This window comes from Ovis aries, chromosome 17 (genome assembly GCF_016772045.2).
Source record: "Ovis aries strain OAR_USU_Benz2616 breed Rambouillet chromosome 17, ARS-UI_Ramb_v3.0, whole genome shotgun sequence".
Classification (NCBI taxonomy): Eukaryota; Metazoa; Chordata; class Mammalia; order Artiodactyla; family Bovidae; genus Ovis; species Ovis aries.
Window position 1 is genome coordinate 50,900,725 of NC_056070.1, and position 22,035 is coordinate 50,922,759.

General features: G+C 50.7%; 1 protein-coding gene, 1 long non-coding RNA gene and 4 other non-coding genes across 8 annotated transcripts in view; 5 read left to right on the forward strand and 1 right to left on the reverse strand.

The window, feature by feature from the left end:
* Positions 1 to 12,839, forward strand: part of DHX37 (DEAH-box helicase 37) — a 30,862-nt gene extending 18,023 nt beyond the window's left edge. For 2 of the 3 annotated variants that reach the window (XM_027956402.3, XM_060401086.1), the window contains exons 11-27: positions 230 to 325; positions 530 to 612; positions 1,438 to 1,585; positions 2,039 to 2,115; positions 2,412 to 2,644; positions 4,406 to 4,517; positions 6,159 to 6,265; positions 6,356 to 6,544; positions 7,003 to 7,127; positions 7,227 to 7,343; positions 8,593 to 8,765; positions 9,565 to 9,679; positions 9,803 to 9,940; positions 10,135 to 10,229; positions 10,322 to 10,395; positions 12,069 to 12,166; positions 12,323 to 12,839. In XM_027956402.3, coding sequence (XP_027812203.1) covers positions 230 to 325; positions 530 to 612; positions 1,438 to 1,585; positions 2,039 to 2,115; positions 2,412 to 2,644; positions 4,406 to 4,517; positions 6,159 to 6,265; positions 6,356 to 6,544; positions 7,003 to 7,127; positions 7,227 to 7,343; positions 8,593 to 8,765; positions 9,565 to 9,679; positions 9,803 to 9,940; positions 10,135 to 10,229; positions 10,322 to 10,395; positions 12,069 to 12,166; positions 12,323 to 12,408 — 2,066 coding nt within the window. In that variant the 3' untranslated portion in view covers positions 12,409 to 12,839. The other variant, XM_042234515.2, reaches the window with a different exon arrangement.
* A 4,655-nt stretch (positions 12,840 to 17,494) lies between these two features.
* TRNAA-UGC (transfer RNA alanine (anticodon UGC)) lies at positions 17,495 to 17,566 on the reverse strand. Its single transcript has one exon. It is a non-coding gene; the product is annotated as a tRNA-Ala (tRNA).
* Positions 17,567 to 17,828: 262 nt separating this feature from the next.
* TRNAD-GUC (transfer RNA aspartic acid (anticodon GUC)) lies at positions 17,829 to 17,900 on the forward strand. Its single transcript has one exon. It is a non-coding gene; the product is annotated as a tRNA-Asp (tRNA).
* A 1,719-nt stretch (positions 17,901 to 19,619) lies between these two features.
* On the forward strand, positions 19,620 to 20,566 carry LOC114118845 (uncharacterized). The gene is made up of 2 exons (XR_003591982.3): positions 19,620 to 19,723; positions 20,295 to 20,566. It is a non-coding gene; the product is annotated as an uncharacterized LOC114118845 (long non-coding RNA).
* On the forward strand, positions 20,116 to 20,188 carry TRNAF-GAA (transfer RNA phenylalanine (anticodon GAA)). The gene has a single exon. It is a non-coding gene; the product is annotated as a tRNA-Phe (tRNA).
* Positions 20,567 to 20,692: 126 nt separating the features above from the next.
* On the forward strand, positions 20,693 to 20,764 carry TRNAD-GUC (transfer RNA aspartic acid (anticodon GUC)). The gene has a single exon. It is a non-coding gene; the product is annotated as a tRNA-Asp (tRNA).
* Positions 20,765 to 22,035: the final 1,271 nt, after the last annotated feature.

Consider the following 22,035-nt stretch of genomic DNA (forward strand, 5'->3'; position numbering starts at 1 on the left):
ACCTGCTTTCCCAGTGCTCATGTCCAGGGATTCAGTGCCTGTTTCCATGGTAAAGGTTTACCTCCTCATCCCAGCTCGTCCCATTGCTCGTCTGGGCCTCTGCAGCTTTGATTTAACCGGCACTTCCTTGCGCCCCAGCTCTCAGATCAGGGCCTGGCACACGGTCATTGCCAAGGCTGCATCTGCCATGTGAACAAGCGGGTCACGGTGGGTCTGGTTCTCCCTGCAGGCGGCATCCTGGTGTTCCTCACGGGGCAGGCGGAGGTGCACGCGCTATGCCGCAGGCTGAGAAGAGCCTTCCCCCTCACCAGACACAGGCCCCCAGGTAATCCCAAGTGGAAGCCCATCACCCAAGAGGCTGGGGGCAGGTCGCCTGGCCTTTGGAGCCTCCCTAAAGGAGCCGGTCCCTTGCTTGCCCTCCCTTCCCCATGAATGGTGATCAGTGACCCTGGACAGTGAATGATGGATCCTGCTGACTTGGCATGAGCCCGGAGATGTCTTCCTTTCTAATTGGTTCATCTTTTCCCAGAAAAGGACGATCAGAAAGATTCGGTAGAAGAAACAAGGAGGTTTAAGAAGTCACGGGCACGGGCAAAGAAGGCCCAGGCCGCGGTACGTAGAAGCCAAAAAAGGCAGCCCAGGCTCTGAAGCTGCCTTGTCTGCGTGGTGGGCACCAGCTCTGTGCACCTGCACAGACGTAAAGTTAATTAAACCACATAAGGGCCTTCCCTGGTGATTCAGTGGTTAGGACTCAGTATTTTAACTGAGAGCCTGGGTTCAGTCCCTGATCAAGAAGCTAAGATCCTGCGAGCCACACAGCATAGCCAGAAAAAACCCAGATAAAATTAAGATTCAATTCCTTGGTCATTTTAGGTACTTTTCTGGTGCCCAGTGGGCCCTCAGGGCTGCCGGTGACCTTGTTGGGCAGCAGGGATCTAGAACCTTCCTGCCAAGGAGGGAGTGGTTGGCTGGTGCTGCTTCAGGGGCTGGAGGGTGGGCTGGGATTTCAGACATTCCAGGCTCCCTGTGCTGGGGGCTGGGAGGAAGCTTCTGGAAGGCCCAGCCCTGAGGCCTTGAGCTGGGCCTGCAGAAATGCCCAGGAGGGGTGGGACAGAGAAAGTGGCCTTTGGGGTTTGCTGGAGAGCTGGGGGAGGGCGGGCTGGGCACTGGGGGCTTTCACCCCAGGGCATTTGCACGACTTCAATATTGCCTCTATACCATACTAGGCAGTGGTCTCAGGGCTTCATGTGTGTTAGCTCTGCATTCTCAGGGCAGCCCTACGAGCAGTCCTGTGACCACTCCTGACTCCCAGATGACACTGAGGCAGGGGTATCATGCGACCGGCCTGGGGTCATGTGGCCTTGGACTCTGCTCGCAACACCAGTCTCCACGTAGGGCCACCTGCAGCCCTCCATGCTGATGTCTTGTTTACCGTAGATGCTGCCCCAGATCAGCTTGGACAGTTACTCAGTGCTGCCAGCAGGCGAAGGCGATGAGGACAGGGAGGCAGAGATGGATGAGGAGGAAGAGGCGGCCCTGGGCTCCGACCTGGACCTGGACTCAGGGGACCTCGGGGTGGACGGAGGTGGGACCTGGCAGGGACTCGCTCACTGCCTGTTGAGCCCCAGGCCGCTGGTTCCTGCTGCCTGGGCCAGGGTCGAGCGAGGAATCCTCCCTGGGGATGACAGGGGAGCTGGGGTTTCTGCCTGCTCCACCCTTTGCTGTCTCCTGGGCTCCTGAAACCACCGAGCACAGAGGAGGCCTTCAAGTATCTCTTGTGCTGGTTGTCATGGGGGCGACACTCCCAGGCTCAGCTTTGCAGGCAGTGTGGGGTTGGAGGGGCTGCGATCAAGCCCTTGGGGGTCCCTCTGCAGGACTGGGGGGGCTCTCCGAGGAGAGACTGCAGTGTGCCCACCCTCTGCCGGTGCCCAGGGTTGAGGCCTGGCAGTGGAGCTGCAGGGGAGCCTCTCTGACAGAGCAGGCAGGGGTGCCAGCAGCTGAGGCCACAAGATACAGCCGACCTCTGCTGCCCCTGCAGGTGAGCAGCCCGATGCCTCGCTCCCCCTCCACGTGCTCCCTCTGTACTCACTGCTGGCCCCGGAGAAACAGGCGCAGGTAACTGGGTGGGGCCTTGGATGGATGCCCAGCAGGGGTTCCCAGGACGTTGAGATGGGGGCAGATCAGGCCCTGGGTCACCTCCCCATCAGCCGTTAGATCAGCACTCCAAGAGCATTCCCATGTTTAGTTTGGGAACAGTGGCCGTAGGCAAGGAGAGAACCTATCAAGCTGGTCACCTCCAGGGCCCTGCCCTGCCTGCTAACTTCCTCTGACCTCAGTCCCATGATTTCTTCCCTGACTGGCGAGACTGTGGTCAATTTTCTTGCTGCCACCCGCCTTCCCCTCCATCCTAGGTCTTCCAACCTCCCCCAGAGGGGGCACGGCTCTGTGTCGTGGCCACCAACGTGGCCGAGACGTCCCTGACCATCCCGGGCATCAAGTACGTGGTGGACTGTGGGAAGGTCAAGAAGCGGCACTACGACCGTGTCACCGGCGTGTCCTCCTTCCGCGTCACCTGGGTCTCCCAGGCCTCAGCTGACCAGCGGGCTGGCCGCGCGGGCCGGACAGAGCCCGGCCACTGCTACAGGTGGGGCTCCCTGGGGCCCCTCAGTGTCCTCAGGGCTACTGTGCAGTGGTCACCCACCCTCGTCCGGGGAAAGGGGGCCCCATGTCCCGCTGGAGGTCGGCACTTGCATCGTTCGTTATTCTGCTACTGATAGCAGGCCCTGTGTTGATTAGCACCTTTGTTTTTATTTTATTAATAGCTTTATTGGCATCAGATTCCCATAGCATAAAGCTCACCATTTTGAAATGTGCAATTCTGTAGATTTTAATATGTTCAGAGTTGTACAACCATCACCACTATTAATTTTCTTCTTAAAAAAATGTATTTTATTTATTTATTTTGCTGTCCCGGGTCTTAGTTGTGGCGTGTCGGATGTAGTTCCCTGACCAGAGAATGAACCTGGGCCCCCTGTATTGGGAGTGTGGAGTCTTAGGCACTGGATCACCAGAGAAGTCCCACTACTGTTCATTTTCAAATATTCTCATCACTGCAAAAGAAACCCAATACCCAGTAATCAGTTTCTCCCCACACCTCCCTACCATCCCCACCCCCCAGGATCTGGCAACCACTATCTACTTCCTGTCTGTATGGATCTGATCATTCGGGGCATTTTCTGTAAAGGAAATCAGACGGTATGTCACCTTTTGTATGTGACGTCTTTCACCCCACATCATGTATTCAAGGCTCATCCATAGCCTGTGTCAGTGCTTCGTTACTTTTAATGGCAGAACAACATTCTGTTGCACACTGGAGGGACCCCATCTGTTCATCGGCTGATAAGACACTTGGATTGCGTCCACATTTTGGCCCCTGTGTATAGTGCTGCTGTGAACACTCATGTACAAGTATTTGAATGTCTGTTTCCATGTCTCTCAGGTAAATACCTAGGGAGTAGAATCTCACAGTTATGTGGTGATTCTGATATTTTGAGGAACACGCCAGACTGTTTCCGCAGCAGGCACCCCATTTTATATTCCCACCTGCAGTGTGTGAAGGTTCTAATTTCTCCACGTCTCACCAATGCTTGCCGTTTTCCACTTCATGGGAAATGAAAGTACAGGTGGTATATCGCAGTGGTCTTGGTTTGCATTTCTCTAATGACATTGAGCATCTTTTCACATGCTTATAGGCCATTTGTACGTGTCCTCTTGAGGGATGTCTATTCAGATCTGTCGTTTATTTTTCAGTCGTGTCTGTCTTTTGATTGGTGAGTTGTAAGTATTCCCTGATGATCCTGTCAGAGGTAGATCCTTGTCAGAGGTATCATTGGCAGATAATTTTCTCCCAGTTTATGTGCTGGTCTTTTTTTTTTTCCTTCAATAACTAACTTTACACTGTTCTTTTCAACTTTGCTTTAAATTACAAAAAAGAAAAAAAAATGAGAAACTATGCAAAGAAAAGTAGTAAGAAATAAAGTGCCAGGCACAGTTCCAAGCACTCTGTGTGACACCTAAAGTATCTTCACCGGGGACTTCCCTGGTGCTTCAATGGTAAGACACCACACTCTCAGTGCAGGGGCCGCAGGTTCGATCCCTGGTCAGGGAACTAGGATCCCACATGTTGCACGCCGCAGCCAAATAAATAAATAAAGTATCTTTCCCAGTCTCGACAGGGTAGCTGCTGTGTTAGCCCATCTCACAGGTAAGGAAAGTGAGGCAGGAAGAGGGTAAATACCTTGCCTAGTAAGGTGGTAGAGTCAAGATTCAATCCCAGGTAGTTTGGCTGAGTCTCTTTGTTTACTCCCTTTTCTTTTTTTAATCTCTGGTGCTTCCTTCTGCTCAGACTCTACTCATCTGCAGTTTTCGGTGACTTTGAGAAGTACCCGCCTCCTGAAATCACCCGGAGGCCAGTGGAGGATTTGATCCTTCAGATGAAAGCTCTCAACATCGAAAAGGTCAGTTGTAGCCACAGCCCTGGCCTCGCTCCAGTGACCTGCCAGTGTCCCTGAGTTCAGGCTGGTATTCTTGGGCAGCCTGAGCCCCCTCATGGGCTGTTCCCCATTCCCTGTGGCCCTGAGAGCTGAGCCACGTGGTGCTCACCCAGCCCCCTGGTGGTCTCCTGTGAGACCCCTACCTTCCCAGTACTGTGCCTTCTGAGGAGAGCGTGGTCAGTGACCTTGGGACTCAAGAGATGTTCTGCCCACTTGGTCTTCTAGGGGAAGGGTCACTCGCCTCTCCCCTGCTCCCTGAGGGGTGGTGTAGGCAGAGAAACCCCCTCCCCATCAGCTGTCACTCCCAAGCCTTCCTCCCTCGAGCCACTGGCAACCATGAGTCTTTTTATCTCTGTGGAATTTACATTTTGGACATTTCATAAAAATAGAATCCTTTGATACTTATTCTTTCTTATCTGACTTCTTTCAGTCAACATTGTGGATTTTTGTTTGTTTTAGCCAATTTAAAATTCATTTATCAATTCAGTTCACAGTAAGATAACATCATAAAAGAGAGGATCATGCTTTTCATTACATTAGTATGTTTGGGTTTTTATTTTTCACTGTCAAAGAACCTAGCTGACAGTTTGAATTAGTTTATTTCGGAAAATATTGTCAATTGATAGCTGTTTCATATTTCTGTGTTTTGGTCATCCACAGCTGAACTTACCAGCGGTTGTGTTTTAAAGGTTTGTCCACACTGACACACGTCAGAGTTTCCTTCCTTTTTATGGCTGAATCGCACTCCATTGTATGGATGGATGGACCATAGTTTGTCCAACTGTTGATGGACATTTGGGTTGTTACCACCTTTTGGCTGCTACAACTAATGCTGCCATGAACATTTGTGTACAGCTATTTATTTGAACACTGGTTTTGAGTTGGTCACTCTTTCTAAGCAACCCTCAGGCAATCCCTGAGCCTGGTCGCTCTCTGTTCCCCGATCACCTCATTGTCTGGGCACATTTTCTCCCGTGAGACTGTTTATTCACGTGAGACTGAGTATCACTCACTGGTCATCTGCAGTGAAAGCTCAGTGGGGCCAGAGCCCTTGTCTCGTTCGTATTATTTTTTTCATTTTGTTTTTATTGGCGTATAGTTGCTTTACAGTACTGTGTTTATTTCTGCTCTACAGGAAAGTGAATCAGCTATATGTGTATGTATCTCCCCTCTTGCTTGGATTTCCTTCCCGTTTAGGTCACCACAGGGTGCTGAGTAGAATTCCCTCTGCTATACAGTAGTTTTTTGTTTGCTCTTTTATGCATAGTGTCGGTAGTGTTTACATGTCAATCCCAATATTCCAGTTCAGCCCTTGTCTTGTTTTATCAACCTCTGTCACCAGGAACAGCACCTGGTGCACATGAAGTGCTCAGTACATGCTCTCGAGTAAGAGACAATGTGAATGAATGAACAAAAAGAGCCTTTGGGGTTCCCCTGGCACATGGACTTTGTGCCCAGGCCCCCATGTCCCATGTTCTGAGCGTGAATGGTGCTTGGAGGGTAGGCAGTGGGAGCCCCATCCCCTTGCCAGACCTGCCCTCGCCCCCTCCTCCAGCCCTCCTCTGCATTCACACATGTCTCCCGCCACGGCTCCCTGTGTCCTAGGTCATCAACTTTCCCTTTCCGACACCCCCCTCCGTGGAAGCCCTCATCGCTGCTGAGGAGCTGCTGATTGCACTGGGTGCCCTGCAGGCTCCCCCAAAAACAGAAAGGTAGGGGAGGGACTTGAGGGAAGCGGGGAGCCCAGCTCCCGCCCCATTCTCCGCTCTGACCCCTCTCCGAGCTAACCTTCCATCCTCCAGGGTGAAGCAGCTGCAGAGGTCCCGGCTGAGCTGCCCCATCACCGAGCTGGGCAGGACCATGGCCACGTTCCCCGTGGCGCCACGCTATGCCAAGATGCTGGCGCTGAGCAGGCAACATGGCTGCCTGCCCTACGCCATCACCATCGTGGCTGCCATGACCGTCCGGGAGCTGTTCGAGGAGCTGGACAGGTAGGGGGCTGTGGGACGGGCATTCAGGGATCTGGGTGGGTGGGTGGGGGGCGACCCCCCTGGGCTGAGCAATACTGTGAAATCCAGCCTCCTGGGGCATAACTGACTCAGTGAGTGGTCTTGTATGAAATCTACATCCTCCCTGTGCCCTGCCAGTGTTCCAGTCTTTACAGATCTCCAGATGGGGGGTCGGAGGGTGGTTTGTTTTTTAATCTTCGCCCTGCCACAAGGCTTGTAGGATCTTAGTTGCCTGACCAGGGATTGAACAAACCCGTGCACCCTGCAGTGGAAACCTAGAGTCATAATCACTGGTCCTCCAGGGAATTCCCAAGACCACGATCATGGTGATCAGAGGCCCCACCAGGCATTTTCTGGGCCCACTCTGAGTAACTGGCAGGTCCCCTGCCCCTGTGGCCACAAGCATCAGGGCAAAAAGCCCAAGTGGCGTGTGCTCGTAGGCCAGCCGCCAGTGACGAGGAGCTCGCCAGACTGAAGGGCAAGCGGGCCCGCGTGGCTCAGATGAAGAGGATCTGGGCAGGGCAAGGAGCTTCTCTGAAGCTTGGAGACCTAATGGTGCTGCTTGGTGAGTGCCCAATATGGGCGTGGCCTGTGGGTGGTGGGGAGGGTGGGAGGGCAGGGCAGGGCAGGGCAGCAAGCAAGTGCTCCCCTCCTCTTCGCACAGGCGCTGTGGGAGCCTGCGAGTACGCAGGCTGCTCACCCCAGTTCTGCGAGGCCAACGGACTGCGGTACAAGGCCATGATGGAGATCCGGCGCCTGCGGGGCCAGCTAACCACCGCAGGTACGGCGCCCCCCCACCCTCTGGCCTCCTCCCATCCTTGGGCAACACCCGGCAGAGAACTTGACCCTGTTGACATTCTGAGCAATGTCATCTACATATAGTCAGTTCTCATTTTGCGAATTTACATATTCAATAAAATTGACTGTAGCGTGTGGCACTTGTGTGGTCCTCTGAGGACATGCACACGAGCAGGGCAGTGATACCTGGACGCTCTCTCATCAGGTTGTATGTCCATCTTTTTTCCTTGATGATGTCCCTCTCATTGCCCTCTGTCCCAGGCCTAGTGTGGACCAGCTGCTGGCTGCACCTCCTGCCCAGTGGCCACATCTAGGGGTCTCTACTCTTAAGTAGGGTCCAACCCTGGTTTGTTTCTCCAGCAGTGGAGGGGGCCTCTCTTGTTGAAGTTGGGGAGCAGGTGGCAGTTCAGCTCCCCACTTTCCACTCCCGTTTGGTCTGAACAGTGAGGACCAGACCTGTTTGAAACCACATCAGGGCCTGGTGTGGGTGGCAGATCTTCTTTGTCCAGCCCAGGGATCTGCTTCCTTCCCCTTTTTTTCCTTCTTCTTTCTCTTTTAATTTAAACAACATGGGTTTCACTGAAGGTTTTCTAGAGAAGACAGATCTACATTGCAAACCTCATAACAGAAAGCCCTGGAATTCCCTGGCAGTCCAGCAGTTAGGACTTGGGGCTTCCGCTACAAGGGGCGCAAGTTCCATTCCTGGTCAGGGAACTAAGATCCACAAGCCCACTCTTCCCTTCTGCCTTCCCGGTCCTTCTTGTTTTCACCCTTCTGCTCCCTCCCACTCATACAGCAAGGCCCAAAGCCCCATCTCCTTTCTCCCTGGTGCACAATGGGCTTCAGATCCTTCTTGTGTGGAAGGAGGAGGCCTCGCCCTGGGTCTCACGCCAGGGCTCCGCAGCACAGGGCCCTCGGGAGAGATGGTCTGTCTCCACACTGTCCTGCTCAGAGAGCATGGCCCGTGCAATGTGTCTCCTGGGTGGGTGTGCTCCCTGCCCCGAGGCCGACAGGGAGGCAGGTGCACGTTGTCTCAGCATAGTCTGCTGCCCACAAGGAAACTGGGGTTTTGTCCCAAGAAAGAAGCAGACATGTGTGGGCAGCTGTTTCTGCCCCACTGGGGGCTTTGTCTCCCAGCAACCTCTGTGCCCAGGGGCCTAGATACGCAAGTGGCTGAGGCCAGGCAGAGCCAGCCCGGGCCTAGCTGTCCTGACACCTGGCTCTCTTCTCAGTCAACACCATGTGCCCTGAGGCCGGGCTTTTCGTGGACCCTAAGATGCAGCCACCTAACGAGAACCAGGTGACCTACCTGCGGCAGATTGTGACAGCCGGCCTGGGTGACCACCTGGCCCGCAAAGTCCAGAGCGAGGACCTGGTGGACGACAAGTGGAAGAACGCCTACAAGGTTTGCCGCTGGCTCGGGAATGGCCAGTGGGGCAGTCATGCCCAGGGCCCCTGCCCTCCTCATCCTCCCGTCTGTCTCATGGCCTAACAGTCTGGGCGCTTAAGACACCTGGCTCTGGACAGTGTCAGGATGCCTGTGAGTGGCAGCTGGGGGGACCCTTGGCTCTGGGTGGGCCTGTCGTCCTCAGTCACTGGTCCCACTGCCCCCAGGAAAGTTCCCACCTAGGACCAAGGTGAAATGGCAATGCAGCTGCTTCTCCCTTTGGGCTTGAGCTTCCCCCCAACTTCATTGAACAGAGACAGAAAGCACATCCCATACTCGCCACTGTAAAATGTACAATTCAGAGGTTTCTGGTCTATTCACAGAGTTGTGTAACCATTACCATAGTTAATTTCAAAACATTTTTATTCCCCCAAAAAAGACACCCTGTACCCATCACCATATCACTCCACATTTTCTCTGAATCTCCACACCCCTTGAGTCTGCTTTCTGTCTATATGGATTTGCTGTTCTAATGCGTTTCCCATGAATGGGATCCTGCACTGTGTGGCCTTTTACACTGGCTTTTTTAGCTCAGTGTCCCATTTTGGGCAGGTCATAACTGTAGCCTGTGTCTGTACCTCTCCCAGCAGGCTACCCACTCCATCGGTGGACACACCCTGCTGGTGTAGCTATTTGTCTTTTGATGGATGCTGTCCTGCTTTTCTGGCCAAGAGTGTAACTGAATTTCACAGGGGTCAGCCTCATGCGCTGCTCATGTATCTCCCAGACTCATCCCCACCTACCATTTCTCTTGCAGACCCCCCTCCTCGACGACCCTGTCTTCATCCACCCCAGTTCTGTGCTCTTCAAGGAGCTCCCTGAGTTTGTGGTCTACCAGGAGATCGTGGAGACCACCAAGATGTACATGAAAGGTAGTGCAACTGGCTGGACCCTCACCTGACCCCCTTCCTCTGGTGAGCTGTGTCACCGGACCTGTGTGAGGAGAGCCCACAAGCCCCTCACTGAGACACTATCCCCTACTTCCGGGCCCCCAGGTGTCTCAACCGTGGACATGCAGTGGATCCCAGTCCTGCTGCCTTCTTACTGCCAGTTTGATAAGCCCCTGGAGGAGCCGCCCCCCACCTACTGCCCTGAGAAGGGGCGGATGCTGTGTCACCGGGCCAGCGTGTTCTGTGAGTCAGGGTGATTTCCCAATGGCCTTGGGCTCCAGACACGTGGTTCCCCACCCTATGTGCCCTGGGAAGTGTCTGCGTCCTGGGCAGTGTCATCCCAGGCTGCAGGACCCTGCAGATGGGTGGGGATGGGACTGAGCGGGGAGCCGTGGGGATCCATCGCGGCCCCTCGCTCACCAGCTCCTGTGCTCCAGATCACGTTGGCTGGCCGCTCCCGGCTGTCCAGGTGGATTTTCCAGAAGGCCTTGACTGCTACAAACACTTTGCCCGGGTTCTCCTGGAGGGGCAGGTAAGCAGCCCAACAACTCCCTTGGCCTCTTCTTGGCACCATGGGCAGGTCATGAGCCCCGGATTCACCACTGTCCTGTGATCTCTCCCCAGGTCTTCCCCAAGCTGGCCTCATACAAGGGCTGTTTGCTATCCAGCCCCAGCACGATGCTGAAGACATGGGCCAGGTATGGGCTTCCCTGGGAGCATCGGGGCAGGCAGGTGGTGGAAGAGCTGTGTCTTGGGGTTCCCGTAACAGATCCCTACCCACTGAGGGGCTTAGAATAGCAGACGTGTATTCTCTCATAGTTCTGGAGGTTAGAAGTTCAAGTTGGGGTGTCAGCAGGGCTGTGCTCCCTCTGAAGGCTCCAGGGGAGGAGCCTCCTAGCCTCTTCCCACCCTCGTGGTTCCAGGCACCCCTTGGCCACCACATCCCTCTAGTCTCTCCCTCTCTTCCCATGGCTTTCCCTTGTCTCTGTGTCTTCTCAGGTTATCGGATCCAGGGTCCACTCTCTCCTATTTGACCTTGTCTTAATTACATCTGCAAAGACCTTCTTTCCAAATAAGGTTACATCCTGAGGTTCTAGGCAGACATGGATTTTTGGGGAGATAACTAGCCAACCTGTTGGCTTCAGATGGCTCAGTGGTAAAGAATCTGCCCACAATGCAGGAGACGTGAGTTCAGTCCCTGGGTCGGGAATATCTCCTGGAGAGGGAAATGGCAACCCTCTTCAGTATTCTTACCTGGAGAATCCCATGGGTAGAGGAACCCAGTGGGCTTCAGTTCACGGGGTTGCAGAGAGTCAGACATGACTTAGTGACTAAACAACAAGTCAGCCTATTATAGAGCTGCCAGGTCCAAGCAGGAGGCACCCTGTACACCTGTGCCCTGGCTACACCTGTGCCCCTGGGGGCTTCTGCCCAGTGAGCAAGAAGCCACCCCCATCCCACCCATCATTTTCCTCCTCCTGCCCTTCCTCCTGGTCTCGGCTTATCCCTGCTCCTCTCTTTAGGCTTCCCTGGTGGCTCAGATGATAAAGAATCCGCCTGCACAGTGGGAAACCTGGGTTCAATCCCTAGGTTAGGAAGATCGGTCGGAGAAGGAAATAGCAACCCACTCCAGCATTCTTGCCTGGAGAATCCCCATGGACAGAGGAGCCTGGCTGGCTGCAGTCCATGGGCTCGCAGTCAGACATGGCTAAGCGACTAAGCATACACACATGTCTTTCTTCTTTCTGCCCATGGACCAGTCCCAAGAAGCTGCCTCCCTCTTCCTGAGGCTGGCACCCCAGACCAGGCAAGGGGCTTGAGGCACCAGAAGCAGGCAGACAGGTGTGCACACACACCTGCAACTCCCCGGGGATTCACGATGGGGCTGTGGTTCCAGGAGCCCCTGCATACCAGGTCATTCACCCAGCACTTGGTTTTGAGCATCCACTCTGTGCCGGCCATGTTCTCGTGCTGGGATCGAGCCACGACCATGTCCTGTGCAATGTTCCAGTGCAGGGAGGTTGAACAACTAGTACAAATGGCAGTTGGTAGCCCAGCCACGAAAGGACAGAGCAGGACGTGGAGATGAGGCATTGGGCAGGGAAAGAAAAGGAAAGCCTGACTGAGCAGGTTCAGGGGAGGCAGGGCTGTGAGGCAGGCAGAGGTCTGGAGGAAGGTTCTAAATGAGACAAGCAGCAAGTACAGAAGCAGCCTGGGTGGGTGGACCAGAGGCAAGTGGTGGGAGGTGATGGAGTCTAGATCCTTTCATCCGCCCGGCACCCCTAGTGAGATGGAGGGAAGGAGACCTCGTAGGCAGGGCTGGCCTGGCAGTGGACTTCAAGATGCTCCATATCCTGCATCCCATGCACAGGCTGCAGCCCAGGACAGAGAGCCTCCTGAGAGCCCTTGTTGCCAAGAAAGCCAACTGCCGAGATGCCTTGCTGGTGGCTTGGAGCAAAAACCCCAAATGTGAGCCTGACCAGGGCGGGTGTCCCACAGCAACGGGGTTGGTGGGACGATGGGATGGGGCCACCCAGGGGACCTGGGGGTGGTGGGAGGGTCTGCCCTGCAGCTGGCAGGCGGGCAGAGAGCCACTCTGACCCCCTCTCCCTCCCTTCTCTGCAGACCTGCTAACCGAGTACCTTGAGTGGCTCCCACAGGCCGTGCACGCTGATGTTGAGAAAGCCTGGCCGCCCACCGGTGACCACTGACACGGCGCCTGCTTGCAGGCCGAGGGGGCCTGGCAGCGATCAGGGTCTGCTGTGGCCACCCTGACTCCAGACTGCACCCAGGGACAGGTGGAGCCCTGGGACACCCTCTTGGCTCAATCCTGGGCACAATTTGCTGCCATCCTGGGCAGTCCAACCTAGGGTGACTTTTCTTAAATATTTATTACAAAATAGAAAATGGATTTATCTCCCACGCTGGTCCCATTTTAAACATGCTCTGTGGACTACATTAGTCCCTTGTAGAGCAGCAGGGCCTCCTCTGCTCTTCGTTCCCTGCTGGTATGGTACAAGCCCCTCCCCTGCCCCAGCCAGGGAGGGTCCCCAGGGCTCCAGCTGGCTCCCGTGGAGCTGGTGGGGTCAGCTCCCCACAGTCTACATTGCTGTGTAATAAATCCTAAGTGACAACAGCTGTATACTGAGTCTAGTACATTCTTTTGGTGAATCTCCATATTGGGCGGCGGGGGGGGGCGGGTCTGGGAACATCCTGCCTCTGCATACTTGCACACTCAACACACGCACGCATGCATGTGGAAACTAGTCTGAGTAGATGCTCACAAACGTGTTAGTGGTGACACAGGGCACAGTGAGCCTATAGAAGTTGATCAGCTTTCATTTACTTAGGTTTTTGCCCTGAATCAACTTGCACAAATAGAAACACATAAATTCGGGAATTTCCTGGTGGTTCAGTGGTTAGCACTCTGCACTTTCACTGCTGGGCCCCAGGTTTGATCCCCGGTCAGGGAACTAAGATCCTGTAAGATTTGCAGTGCAGCCAAAAAAATAAACACATACATTCCATAATATACATACATAAGACAGAACAACAAAGATACGTGGGGGTTAATATTTCCAAAACTATTTACTTTCTCCATAGCATGGCCCGAGTGTTCCCCAACTAGGAGGTATCCCCTACTCCTCCGCCCACATCTAAGCCATCTGCCAGGTCTATATCTATTAGTTCGCTTCCAGGATCTGCCCCTTGCGCTTCCCACTTCCACTACTGGGTCACCCCCACTTCCACTGCCAGGGTGCCACCACCAGCTCCCACTTGGGCCGTGGCAGTGGCTTCCTGGCTGGCCTCAGGTCCCCTCTGCCCAACTATGATGAATTTTCCACATGGCAGCCAGAGGGAGCCATTGAAAACATATCACATCCTTCCCCTGCAACAGGTCTTCCAGTGTCTTGGAAGAGTCAACCCTCTCCCGTTGTTTAGTCGCTCAGTTGTGTCCAAGTCTCTGTGACCCCATGGACTGCAGCATGCCAGACTTCCCCTGTCCTTCACCATCTCCTGGAGCTTGCTCAAATTCATGTCCATTGAGTCGGTGATGCCATCCAACCGTCTCATCCTCTGTTGTCCCCTTCTCCTGCCCTTAATCTTTCCCAGCATCAGGATCTTTTCCAATGAGGCAGTTCTTCGCATCAGGTGGCCAAAGTATTGGAGTTTCAGCTTCAGCATCAGTCCTTCCAAAGAATACCCAGGTCTGATTTCCTTTGAAATCAACTGGTTTGATCTTGCAGTCCAGGGGACTCTCAAGAGTCTTCTCCAACACCACAGTTGGAAAACATCAATTCTTTGGCACTCAGCCTTCTTTATGGTCCAACTTTCACATTCGTACATGACTACTGGAAAAACTATAGCTTTGACTATATGAATGTCTCTGCCTTGTAATATGCTGTCTAGGTTTGTCATAGCTTTCCTTCCGAGGAACAAGTGTGTTGATTTCATGACTACTGTCACCGTTCACGGTGATTTTGGAGCCCAATATAAAGTCTGTCACTGTTTCCATTGTTTCCGCATCTATTTGCCTTGAAGTGATGGGACCAGATGCCATGATCTTTGTTTTATTGAATACTGAGTTTTAAGCCAGCTTTTCACTCTCCTCTTTCACCTTCATCATGAGGCTTTTTAGTTCCTCTTTGCTTTCTGTCATAAGAGTGGTGTCATCTACATATCAGGTTATTGATATTTTTCCTGGCAATCTTGATTCCAGCTTGTGCTTTATCCAGCCCAGCATTTCTCATGATGTACTCTGCATATAAGTTAAATAAGCAGGGTGACAATATGCAGCCTTGACGTACTCCTTTCCCAATTTGGAACCAGTCTGTTGTTCCATGTCCAGTTCTAACTGTTGCTTCCTGACCTGCATACAGATTTCTCAAGAGGCAGGTAAAGTGGTCTAGTATTCCCATCTCGAAGAATTTTCTGCCATTTGTTGTGACCCATACAGTCAAAGGGTTTAACATAGTCAATGAAGCAGAAGTAGATGTTTTTCTGGAGTTCTCTTGCTTTCACTGTGATTCAACAGATGTTGGCAATTTGATCTCTGGTTCCTCTGCCTTTTCAAGTTCTCTGTTCATATACTGTTGAAGCTAGCTTGGAGGATTTTGAACATGACCGTGCTAGCATGTGAAATGAGAGCAATTATGCGATAGTTTGAACATTCTTTGGCGTAGCCCTTCTTTGGGATTGAAATGAAAAATGACCTTTTCCAGTTCTGTGGCCACTGTTGAGTTTTCCAAATTTGTTGGCATATTGAGTGCAACATTTTAACAGCATGCAGCCTTGCTAATCCTAACTCTTTTAGGATTTGAAATAGCTCAGCTGGAATTCTATTACCTCCACTAGCTTTGTTTGTAGTGATGCTTCCTAAGGCCCATTTGACTTATCAATCCAGGATGTCTGACTCTAAGTGAATGATCATACCATCGTGGTGATCTGGGTCATTAAGATCTTTTTTGTTTAGTTCTGTGTATTCTTGCCACCTCTTCTTAATCTCTTCTGTTTCTGTTAGGTCCATACCATTTCTGTCCTTTATTGTGCCTATCTCTGCATGAAATGTTCCCTTGGTATCTCTAACTTTCTTGTCCTTGGACAAGGAAATGGCAACCATTGCAGTATTCTCGTCTTTCCCATTCTGTTGTTTTCCTCTATTTCTTTGCATTGTTCACTTACGAAGGCTTTCTTATCTCTCTTTGAAACTCTGCATTCAGATGGTTATATTTTTTCTTTTCTCCTTTGCCTTTCACTTCTCTTCTTTTCTCAGCTATTTGTAAGGCCCTGTCAAACAGCCAATTTGCCTTTTTGTATTTCTATTTCTTGGAGATTGTTCTGATCACTGACTCCCGTGCAATGTTATGAACCTCTGTCTATGGTTCTTCAGCCACTCTATCAGATCTAATCCCTTGAATCTATTTGTCAATTCCACTGTGACAAATAGTGGATGATTATTATATCTATTACTGTGGGCAAGGATCCTTAGAAGAAATGGAGTAGGCCTCATAATCAACAAAAGAGTTCAAAATGCAGGTTTTGGTGCAATCTCAAAAACAACAGAACGATCTTGGTTTGTTTTCAAAGCAAACCATTTAATATCACAGCAAACCAAGTCTATGCTCCAACTACTAATGCTGAAGAAGCTTCAGTTGAATGGTTCTATGAAGACCTACAAGATCTTCTAGAACTAACACCAAAAAAAGATCCTCTTTTTATCATAGGGGAATGGAATGCAGAAGTAGAAAGTCTAGCAATACCTGGAGTAACCAGCAAGTTTGGCCTTGGAATACAAAATGAAGCAAGGCCAAGGCTAGCATAATTTTGCAAAGAGAACACACTGGTCAAGAAGAAATACCTTCTTCCAACAATGCAAGAGATGACTCTACACATGGACATCACCAGATGGTCAATACCGAAATCAGATTGACTATATTCTTTGCAGCCAAAGATAGAGAAGTTCTATGCATAGTCACTCACTTCCGTCATATCTGACTCTTTGCAACCCTATGAATTGTAGCCCACCAGGCTCCTCTGTCCATGGGATTCTCCAGGCAAGAATACAAGAGTGGGTTGCCATGCCCTCCTCAGGAGATCTTCCTGACCTGGGGATCCATCTCATGTCTGCCTGCTTCCCCTGCATTGCATGCAGATGGATTCTTTACCCACAGGAGCCACCTGGGAAGCCGAAAAAAGCTCTACAAAATCAAGAAAAACAAGACCGGGATCTGGCTGTGGCTCAGATCATGAACTCCTTATTGCAAAATTCAGACTTAAGTTCAAGAAAGTAGGGAAAACCACTAGGCCATTCAGATATGACCTAATCAAATCCCTTCCAGTTATACAGTGGAAGTGAACTCTGTTCTACTCTCATTCATTAAAGGCAAATTCCATCCCCCACTGCTCTCAACCTCAAGGCCTTTGCATCTGCTATGTCCTCTGTTTCTGCAGTGTCCCGCCACTCACACACTTTATCTATGGCAGCTCCCACATCCTCCCTCTTTAGTCTCCATGTCATCACTATTACTGTCTTCATAAGATTTACTGCTCCTTGCTTATTGCTAGCTTTCTAAAATGGAATACCAAGTCTGGGAGGGGTGTGAAATCTTGCATGCCATATCTGGGGATTCAAGGGTAACTGACACTACCGGAGCACACAGTAGGTGCTCAGTGTGTCCACTAGGTGCTTAGGAGTCCTTAAATGAATGAATGGCCAGCTGCAAAACCCTCCTTAGAAAGTTAGTGTTTTCCAACTGCTCGATGACCCGAATCACTAGGAGTGTTAGTTTAAAACCGCAGGCTCCCTGCTGACCTGAATGGGAATCTTCAGGGGAGGGGACAGGGGCATCTGTGATTGAGACCAGGGGCATTTGACTAGCACTGCCCTCTCCAATGAAACCCACTTCTTAAGTCAGATGATACGGAGAATTTAGGTCCCCTTTCCTGATTTGCTGTATGACTGATCCAGCTGCTGCTGCTGCTAAGGCGCTTCAGTCGTGCCCGACTCTGTGCGACCCCATAGACGGCAGCCCACCAGGCTCCACCGTCCCTGGGATTCTCCAAGCAAGAACGCTGGAGTGGGTTGCCATTTCCTTCTCCAATGCATGAAAGTGAAAAGTGAAAGTGAGGTCGCTCAGTCGTGTCCGACTCTCAGCGACTCCATGGACTGCAGCACACTAGGCTCCTCTGTCCATGGGATTTTCAAGGCCAGAGTACTGGAGTAGGTTGCCCTTGCCTTCTCCGGACTGATCCAAAGGAGGTGGTTTAAAAAAAGAAAGAGAGAAGAAAAGAAAGACCTGGAGATGCCGGGGATTGAACCCGGGGCCTCATACATGCAAAGCATGCGCTCTACCACTGAGCTACATCCCCTCCCTTCAAATGCTGTCTTCTTGGAATGAGGATATAGGAAATCACATTTTTCTCCTCTTTTCCAAACATGGCGTTCGTTCTGGACACTCAGAATTCAGTCCGTGAGTGCCTTTACCAATTCAAATAGGTCCACATCCCGAGGAGCCCGCTAGCCAGGGACGCCCAGCACTGAGCGGGTGGAGATTGTAGTGCGGAGTGGATGTGGCAGCGAAAGAATGTTATTTCTTTATGAGTCCGGCTGGAGAATGCTTAGTAAGTTGCGTCCTCGTTAGTATAGTGGTGAGTATCCCCGCCTGTCACGCGGGAGACCGGGGTTCGATTCCCCGACGGGGAGGCTAACAAGACGTTTTAATTCACTACAATCTCCAAAATGTCTCCCTAAACAGTCTACGGATAGATAAACGAAAGCCATGCTAATCGGTTTGTGACCAGTACATGTAAGTCTCGAAGGATGTCCGTGGCTCCAAGAACATAGTGAAAAGGACCTGGTACTCAACCTAGAAGCCGTACAAGCTCTCTTTTATGTAAGAATAAACATGCAGTGAGTGTATTCATATTTGTATGTTTAAGAAAATTTATTTTAACACATTTTTATGGCTATAGTTTAAAATGAAAATTGCTCAGAGAACAGATTTCACATGCTATCATGACATGAAAAGAAATGGTTATCGTGTCAGATAATGAAAAACTGTACTGTGGTTAATTTCAGACTATATAAATGTATCTAATCACATTGTACACCATAAACTTACACAATGTTAAATAATTCTATCGTAATAAATCGATAAAATTTTAACAAAATCTTATATTTAAGTATAGTTGATTAGCAATGTCGTCTTGGTTACATTTCTGATCTGATCACAATTAATGACAACTAGAGCACACGTTATATAGCTCCTATCGCGTGCAGGATAGCATGCGCAAGCGCTTAGCAGGTGTGCACTCATGCAGTCCTCACAGCAAGTCTGGTGGGGGTCAGTTTATGATATTAACCAGATGAAATACAGGCACAGAGAAAGGGTCCAATAACTTGTCTAAGGTCACATAAATCACAATCTGGTCTAGACACTGGTTACTTCTGGGGAAAACTGGGATAAGGTGGGAGTGACTCTGCCTTTCCAAAATCCTGTACTTCCGTGGACTGTGGATTTTTTCACTCTCCTTGCCTTCCTTCCTTCCTTTCTTCCACACTGGATTTTATCAAGCTGATACACTACTATGCTTTCGTGAAAAGCAGCAGTAGGGTCTCCTGCCGTATCTCCTCTCTCCTGAAGGCATTCTGGAGATGCTGCTTTGGTGTATTGTTATCTCACTGGTCTTCTTGCTGCCACTTGAGTCCCTCCTGTCCATTCTCCACAAGAAAGCCAAGGGAGACTTTAAGACGTAAATAATATCACTCTCTCCCCAGAGGCTTTCCCACACAGAAGAAAATACAAACCCTTTACCACGGCCTTCAAGACGGGCAAGACCTGGCCTCTGTCCACCTCTTTCTCCTTGCCTCCTACCTTCTGCCCCCTCACCCTCTCTGCCTCTTCCACACTGGCTTCCTTTCCATTCCTACAAATAGCCCGGCTCTTTCAGCCCCAGGGCCTTTGCGTTAGCTTTGCCTCTACTCCAGAGGCTCTTCCTCAGCGGGCTCTTCCTGCTCCAAGTCTTCCCAGCATTCCCTTCCTCTTACTGCCCCCATAAGCAGGTATTCCACCCCCTCACTACCATTTATTTTGCTTCTTAGCATTCCTATCACAAGGAACTAGTTTGTTACCGTTTTTGTGACTGGATCACATAGATATTAAGTGCTTCGCAAACACTTATTAAACGACTTCACACCCATTTGCTCAACCTCTCCCAAACAGTACGCCCTACGCATCCATCTCCCAAGGGCAGGGAAGCAGAGAGAGCCGAACCTGGATGCCGACCTGTTGATTTCTTGGTGCCTTGAAGCTGAGCAGGTGTCACAGGTGAGGTGGCTATGCTTAGAGTCTGGATTTGAGTCACTGCCTGGAGGAAAGCCACAATCTGGCCTATAAGGCATCCCACACGCCTTGGCGTGGTCAGCATCCTTGCTATGCCTTGGGCTGCTCCGGGAGCTGCACCCAGGGGGAGACCTTATCCTTTTGCTCAGAGAAGAGATCCTGAAAAAGCGGAACTCTGAGAAAGGTAAGATTCAACTAATATTTTTAAGCACCTATTAAGTGCCAGGCACTGTTGTCGGCCTTAAGCGATACAGCAGTGACCGAGGCTGATGACTTCTCTGCCCGTCTTTGGATCTGTCATTCTCGCTGGGGGAGGGAGGCAACAGATGGTGGACAAGGAAAACAGTACCTAGGCTAACAGTGAACAATACAGGGCTGGGGTAGTGGTGGGAGGCGTGGTCAGGCAAAGCTTCTCGGAGGCGACGACCTTGAAGGACGAGAGGGGGAAGGTGCGGGGCAATCCTAAAATGCGTGCATTCCGGCTGATCCAGGTCCCCCAGCAGCGGATCTCCTGGTCGATGACGCGGGGCCCGTAGATCACGAGGAGGAAAGAAATGCAGCCTTATGCCAGCAGTAGCCGAAATAGCTCAGTTGGGAGAGCGTTAGACTGAAGATCTAAAGGTCCCTGGTTCGATCCCGGGTTTCGGCAGCAGTGTTTTTTTCTTTTTCCCCCTTTCCTCCTGTGTCGGGGGAAAACAATACGAAATTGTTCTTTCGAATTAATAAAAGGATTTCATTTTCTTTGTTTAAAACAGCTTCAAGTACTATCAAAGGGAAGCCAAGACGGTATGGGAACTTCCTCACACTTCCCCGACTGGAAAAATCCGACAAGTCCAAGAATTACTTGACTCCATTTCTTTCATTTCCTAAACTACCTCTGTTAGACGTTTGTTGACGTCTGTTGGTTACTTTTTGCTGGTTATTTTTTGCTGCTTATTAATTTCCGTTCTCAGAACCCTCGCGACTAAATCATGAGCAGAGGAGGAAACGGACTTTTTAAGACGGAATTAAATGAAGTAGAACATTGCCTTTTTGTATTTTGTAAGAAAAGATGAGATATTTAACCTTTTAGAACACGTCACTGGTTAAGGAACGCTAAGGAACACTGAGTATACCTTTAAGGGCTGAGCTGAAAAGCCACTGACGGAGCTAGTCCTCGTTAGTATAGTGGTGAGTATCCCCGCCTGTCACGCGGGAGACCGGGGTTCGATTCCCCGACGGGGAGGCAACTTGTTTTCTACCCCCTGCATTTTAATTTCATTTCTTTTTCAAGCCAATGCTTGAACTTTCATAAAAATTCCTTGCTGCTGCTGCTAAGTCGCTTCAGTCGTCTCCGACTCTGTGCGACCCCATAGACGGCAGCCCACCAGTCTCCCTCGTCCCTGGGATTCTCCAGGCAAGAACACTGGAGTGGGTTGCCATTTCCTTCTCCAATGCATGAAACTGAAAAGTGAAAGTCAGGTCGCTCAGTTGTGTCCGACTCTTAGCGACTCCATGGACTGCAGCCTACCAGGCTCCTCCGTCCATGGGATTTTCCAGGCAAGAGTACTGGAGTAGGGTGCCATTGCCTTCTCCGAAAAATTCCTTACTCTTCTCTTAAAAAATGAACCTGGCAAGCAAGCGAGATTTGGTCGGGCGGTTGTCTTGTTAACTGCTTGGTTACAGTCACCCACGAGCACCCTCACTTCTTTCCTTGGTTACAAGAAAGAAAAAGTTCTCACATTGAAGCGGAATTTTCCATTTCCGGCATGCCACAACGCCGCTGTCAAGTGTTTGGTTTCTCTAATGGTTTCCCCAAATAAAACTGTTTCCCTCTAAAACCAGAAGATGCTCACTCTGCTGCAAATATTTCATCTTCTTAGGTCTTGCGCCGGCTCAGAGGTTGGCCTTCAGAAAATGTTAATGGATTTGAAACAGAGCGACTCTAAACCGAACTGTTTTCTCCTCTTAATTCACTTGCAGACTGAACTTTTTAAATATAGCTATCATTCTCCCCAGGCTCCTAGTCTTCATTAATTTATTTGTCTGTTCATTTTTTTTTTTTTTTTTTGGTTTCACACTAATTCTATGAATATCTACTGAGTAGTTGTCTGCCAGGCACTGTTCATGGCACAGAAGATAGAGCAGAAAGCAAGACAGAGGAGGCTCTGCTCTTATGAACCTACCAAGTTACAGACACAGACAATTAACACAGTGTAAAAACAGGTTCTGAGACCGATATATACTATGAAGAAAACCAAAACAAATCAAAGTGAATGCAAAGGATTCATGGGTGCCTTTTTTATTAAAAACCTAAAAGAAGAATTTTTTTTTGGCCATCAGCACGTCAGGCGGCATCTTATTGCCTCGACCAGAGATCAAACCCGGCCCCCTGAAGTAGGAGGGTTAAGTCTTAAAGACTGGACGGCCAGGGATATCCCCACAGATCCTTTTAGAGAGTTAGTCCTTTTAGAGAGTTAGTCAGAGAAAGGCCTTTCTGAGGACCCTGACAATAAG